This window comes from Malania oleifera, chromosome 8 (assembly GCF_029873635.1).
Source record: "Malania oleifera isolate guangnan ecotype guangnan chromosome 8, ASM2987363v1, whole genome shotgun sequence".
Classification (NCBI taxonomy): domain Eukaryota; kingdom Viridiplantae; phylum Streptophyta; class Magnoliopsida; order Santalales; family Ximeniaceae; genus Malania; species Malania oleifera.
Window position 1 is genome coordinate 99825004 of NC_080424.1, and position 6310 is coordinate 99831313.

At 41.0% G+C, this 6310-nt stretch overlaps 1 protein-coding gene across 1 annotated transcript; it reads right to left on the reverse strand.

The window, feature by feature from the left end:
- Nucleotides 1-2597: 2597 nt before the first annotated feature.
- On the reverse strand, nucleotides 2598-5968 carry LOC131163119 (uncharacterized). The gene has a single exon (XM_058119856.1). It carries the CDS (start codon nucleotides 5620-5622, stop codon nucleotides 2836-2838), a length of 2787 nt encoding a protein of 928 aa, XP_057975839.1. The 5' UTR covers nucleotides 5623-5968; the 3' UTR covers nucleotides 2598-2835.
- Between the last annotated feature and the right edge of the window lie 342 nt (nucleotides 5969-6310).

The window sequence follows — 6310 nt, forward strand, 5'->3', positions numbered from 1 at the left end:
ACTTAATTAGACTCCTCTTGGATTTGTCATTAAGACCCCTCACATTTCAGGAAATGATTTTCCCTGCCATGATTTAACAAAGGGCTCCAATTATTGCCAGCCTCTACCATTACTGAGCATCCTCCTATTTTTCCATAGTTCATTGTGCATTCCAAGCACTTTAATTCCCTATTCGTATCCAACTTTTTGTTACTGCTCAATGGTTTTCTATGATTACTTCCCATCTCCTCTCTTCTCTTTCTTTCAATATCCTCTAACAATTGTAAGGCTCTGTCCTCAAACCCTTCAAAGGACACACCTATGGTTTTGCTTCCCAATTTCAACTTCCGAAGAACTCAAACAAATACCTGATTCTTGAAGTAAGTGTTGTTTGAGTCCAAGCCATTCAAAGTATCAAAATTGGGACTATCAATCAAATCTTCAAAGTTGGAATTGACACACAAAGTGTCATAGCTAGTACTAGGGGCTGGAACAAGGGCTCGTCTTTCAGCATCAGTTTGAGATTTATGGGATCCTGTTCCAGAACAGCCTTGTCTTGAGTTGCAGCCGCCTGTGAGGGGAAATTCTAAGGAGAACCAACCTTCCAAAAGTGGACTAACTTTTTAGCAGCTTCAAAAGGACCGTCATGCATCTTAAAGGGAGAAAAAGACCTAGATTGGGACTCCTAGTAGTCAAGTGACGTTGCAAGGCCAAAACAAATCCCCATATTTTGTAGCTCCAAGGCCCACGTTAAGGCCCACCCCGACATCCTCAAATGAGACAAAACCTTTGGGTCTGCCTTTATCCTGCTTAGGGAAATTGAAAAAGTCATCTGCAGCACACCTCTTCTCCCCCACAACACTCGCGAAGGATCGCAAGAGATTAATTGACTTCCCCACCACTTGTGAGTTGGGTGTCAAGCCACAACTCAGCAATAGATTCAAAGGCTTACCACAATGAGGGCAAAGGCACAAGGGAGCTGATCTATTTCATATCCACTAAGGAGGCAGTAGGCTTCTTCTCCACCTTCTGAATGACTGAAGATGTTAAACCTTTCTTGGTGGGAGGAAAAATATGGCGGCCCAATTCAGCTGCCAAGGAGATCCTCAATTCCTCATCCATCCCTTGGATTCATGCCACTCAGGAAATACAATGGTTCTCCAACCACCACTGTTGGTCTCCATAAGGGCAAGGTAGTTGCCACATTTGTTCGAGTTCAGCTGCAAAGTAAGGGTTCTATCCTTGTTCCTTGTTCCACAAAACCAAGAAGTTGCCTAGGGTATGGCTTTTTTCAAAGCCAAAATTCCTCCCAAGATTCAAGAAGCAAGGAACCATCTTAACTCTTCCATCTCTAGGAAGATGGAGATCCTTCTTCCCCTGCAGTATTCCATGATTCTAAGGAAATCAGAACTTCCCCCTTCAATGACCAGATCAAAGGACTTCCTCTTGACCACCACAATACGCTTCCCATCCCTCGGCATCTCATCTAGGCAGTCAATAAACAAAAAGAGCCTAACCTTCAAAAGAGTGAAAGGTCTACGACAGAAAAAGCATTCCGGAAAACAACCAGAGGCCAATTTGAACTAGAGGAGCTTGCGAACACCAGGGAAAAAGAAAAAAGAAAAAGGATTGCAAACTAGAGCCCAATGCAGAGGGCAGCTACAAACAGGAGGGAGCTTGCGAGCACCAAAAAAACAAAGAGAAGCTTGTGAACCAGTCACACAGTGCACCTTTGAACAGGTGGAAGCTTGCAAGCAACAAAAAGCAAAGAGAAAGGTCAAGGAAATAGCCAGAGAAATGGCCTAATGTGTGATGAATGACAACAACGGCTATTGTTTCTGGAGAATTGTCATCCTTCCAATCAATATTTAACAATTCCCAAGCATAGTAACAGTTCAAGTAAATGGGTAACGGACACCATGTCCTTCAATTTAAAGTAGTAGTTGTAATCTATGAAAATAAAATGTGCAGACAAACTCAGTTTGAACAACTGAATGATCTATGCTGTATTCCAGCTGCCAGTTAGAAGTCCGCCAATCCATATTCTATTAATCAACAATATATGGGTTGTGACACTTACGTGTTTATGCTTGTGTGTGCATTTGCAAATGAATAGAGCTGATACTATTGTGGACCAGTTTATCAATGGCTGGAATAGAGAAAAAAGGGGGGAAAAAATAAATGGACGTGCTGAATGGATATATTTTAATTGATTTTAGGTTGGTTGTCTTGCCTTGGACCCTGATGGTAATCTGTCATTTGGGCCGGTGATATATGAAATTGTGATTTTTTCATCGAATTATCTGCAAAGCACAGATTTTGTCTTGAATTTAATTTAGATTAACAAGAAATACACACACACACACACAAGGCTTTTCTCTAATTTTTCTGATGTATATATAGAAACCTTTCTTGTGAGGCCAATGAGATCATCACAGGGAACAACTAGGTTTATCTAACATTTTATTTTTCTCTTAAAATCTCCATTTGCGTACACCAATTAAAGCACTAGCTTATAAGCTGACTAGTTGGTGATGAGTGTGTGCTCTTTTTCTTACTTTTTTCTTTTCAAGGTTTTTTCTTTTTAATTCCGAAAAGACCCAGATGAGATTTCCCCATACATCTGCAAAACATCCTTTATTAACAACGTACACTGTTGAACCATTGAGAATAAATAGGGTATACATCAACTGTCATGCACTCCTTTTTTCGTTAAACATCGAAAACCAAAATTATACTCCGATGCAATGATCTTGTAAACCAAATAATTGACCTCACATGGTATCTCCTCATCCAACTTTGCCCACATCTATTTCCCACCAGTATCTAAGATGGATGATGATCTTGTGTGCATCTCTACAAAGTGCAGTGATCTTTCAGGACCTGCCTTGCAAGATCAAATGCTCCGCTATTTTTGTAGATTAAGTGCAAATTATAAGCTGCCTCTCTGCGGAGATCACAGTAACCTGGCTTCTTTGTAGTTTCTAGATTTTGGTTCTCATTTGGAAGCTTGGGGATAGGACAATCCTTTTCATGACTTGCAAGCACCCTTTCATAATATGATGCCGCCAGAGAAACAAGGCCAACATGATGATATGCGCGGGCTATGTTAAACAAGGATTCCTGGCTACTCTCACAAAGTTGCAAATTGTTGTAGAGGAATGCTAAGCCTTGAGCCACACATTGATGCTTGTTCTGTAGTCTAAATCCAAGTGCTAAGTTGATTAAGGCAGTACCCACGCAGAGATTGATCAAGGGGCTCTCAGGCATCAGTTTGTAAGCTTCTAAGTATTCCCTCGCAGCTGCTTGATGCTGGCTAATCATGGTAAGCTGATGCCCAAAAATGATAATGGGTGCTACACAGTCCTTGTATTTGACTCGCATGCCATGTAAGAACTTCGCATGCCTTGAATATCGATTCTCTAGTTTTGAAATTACTTTGTAATAGCAATTCCAGGCAGCGAGGCTATATGGATGCTGCTGAACAATGTACCTTACACAGTCAAACCCATGTGTCGGATCTGTGTTGTATGCTATCTGAGCTCCAAGAGATTGAAGCACCACCTTCCTCTCAAGGGGCACTATATTGTAGGCCAGTTTCAGAGTCAGATTAATGATTTCTAGTGCTTCCTCGTACCTTTGCAAGGATGCCAGCGTGTTGGACAAATCAATGATAAGATGTTGATGCTCTTCATCTTTCAGAAGATTAGGCAGGGGAGGCTCTCTTAATGCTTTCGGCGGAAGCTCATCATCTGAATCATCACTTTGCCAATCCACTCCAGCAACCAAGGCTGCAGCTTTCCTTTTTTCCTTCAATATTTCCTTTTTTTGAAGTGATTTCTTTGCTCTGGCAGCCTTCAACAAATCTGATGGAGTAGCAACTGGTCTAAATCCATGAAATACATTATTTTCTTGATGATCGTCTAGTACTTTCAGTCTTTCAAAGAGAATGCCTTTTGACAGCCTTTTCTTTGTCTTGAACCGTTGTTGAAGAGTTTCAATTAATAAAGACTCACGAACAACAGGAAAGATTACACTGACGAAGTCCTCAAGCTTCCCTTTAGCTCTATAAATTTGGGAAAGCTTCATTTTCACTTTCCCATCAAGCCACCACGGTTTATGTCCATCATAATTGAGGTCTAAGGTCAATTCTGAACCTTTTGGAGGAGAAAGCAATAAAATGGCTTGATCAGTATCATTTTCTTCAAGGAGAAGTGAAGCCAATGTTAACCGAGCATCAATATTGTCCTCGAGTGAGCGTAAAGCCTTGTAGAAGAATGGTATTGCTTTTACTCTTTCCTTCAAGGCCGTGTGACATTGAGCAATTTTCAAATGTAAAAGGCCATTCTCACCTCTCCCTTCCAACATTAGATAATACTTCAATGCAGATTCATAATGCTCAAGACTCATATATGTGTCAGCAACTTTAATAATTAAGTCCCCATGATCATATGCATCCTCCCGTTGCAAGACACTGAAGAGAGACTCTGCCTTCTCCTTATTTCCAATATGAACATGGCAGATTCCGGCTTTAATTGTTAGAGATAATGGCAACTCTTTCCCAGAACAGTAAATCAAGTGGGCATGCTCAATATGCAGAAGAGCTTTATAATGTACATTATTTTCCATGCACATAGCAGCCAGCAGATCAACCACACTCAAATCAGATTCATTTGGGTGATCTTTGAGATACTCTTCCAAAATGCTGATGGAGCGATCAACCTGCCCACATCTAAGGTACAACTCACAGCCCTTCTTCAAAGCTTCAACATTCTCAGGACAGATTCTTGATATTTGAAAATATGACTCCGCAGCCTTTTGATACTCTTCAAGCTCAACATGGAGCGATGCACGAAGAAATCTAAGGGTTATGTCGTCAGGGTCTGCTGTAATTGCTTTAGAAAGGCAGTACCTAGCCTGACCAGTATTCCCCTGTTCTACAGACAGGGAGACGAGCATTTTCCACAGAGATGAATCCTTTGGCATCAAATGAGCAGCAAGCATATAGCAATTCATGGCTTTATTATGATCACCCATTGCATTATATATGAGCCCTAGTGTATGATATGGTTCTGGCAAATTAGATGCTATCCGAACAACTTCTTTTAACACAGAAATGGCTTCTTTGTAGCCGCCACGGGCATAGTGAAGAGTAGCGTCACCAAGCATTCGTGTGATTTCAGGGCTAAGTTTATTCTTGGATCCCTTCTGCCTACCTCTTTTCTTGGGCTTTCTTCTTTTCCTGCGGACACCAAAATTCATAGCTTCCATTATTTCATCAAAACTTGCTCCAGCAACATTGTCATGCCTAGCCTTCTTTGCTGACCCTTCACGCTGGTGGTCTTCAAGCACTTTTCGCTTTTTCTTAGCCATGGCTTCATATTCCAGTGACTCAAGTTTCTCATAAAGTTGGATTGTAGAACCATCATCTTCCATAAAGTCCAAAGGATTCATCTTTCCTTCAAATTTAAAATTACCATCATCATCATCTTCTTCTTCTTCTTCTTCTTCTTCTTCTTCTTCTTCTTCTTCTTCTTCTTCTTCAGCCAGAAAACTCGTGCCCCTTTCAGTAGCAACAGCTAAAACAGACTCTGAAGTCTCTCCAACTCTCTGGTTACTAGATGTGTTTCCCTCTTCCTCCATTAAGACTCGGAAGAACCCTAGGGTCTAGGGCTGAAATTGGGAACCCAGGAGAGACCGATGCCAGAAAATCCAGATGGTGCGGGCACTGGTCAGTGTGATGTTGATATTTAGAAAGCCTCGCCGGAGACTCAGGCCCGCGTGATCGCGTGAGGGAGAGTCGGAGACGCGGAAAACGAGAGAGAGCCGGACCTGGACAGTCGGATTCGAACGATTGAGGGCGCCCGGCGCGCGTAAGGGGGAGAAGCAGGAATTGTGCGGCGGCCGCGTCTGGACGGAGGTCGATCGACGAGCTGGCAGCGTGGTAGCGTGAGGGAGTCGGGGAGAGGCAGAGAAGTGGAGTACTTGAGGGTTTTTTTGTCAATTGCGGAGGGTTTTTTGTAAATTTTAAATTTTAAAATTTTTAATAATATTATAGCTAGTTTATTTTTTAATAGTATTTGACTTCTAAAAAATTATAGTTCATTTTTTAAAAAAAATTACTTATTAAAGGTTAATGTAATCAATTATGTTTTCATCTTTTCAATAAATTTTGACAATTTTGATTGAAAGAGAAACTTAAATTAGGTTGATGGATAAGTCATCATTAAAAATTTAATGCCTTCTCCAGATAATTTATTAAATTAAATCAATTTATTAATTTAAATGAGGTGGATTGCTTTGATATTCTGATGCAATTCTTAGGCGATGT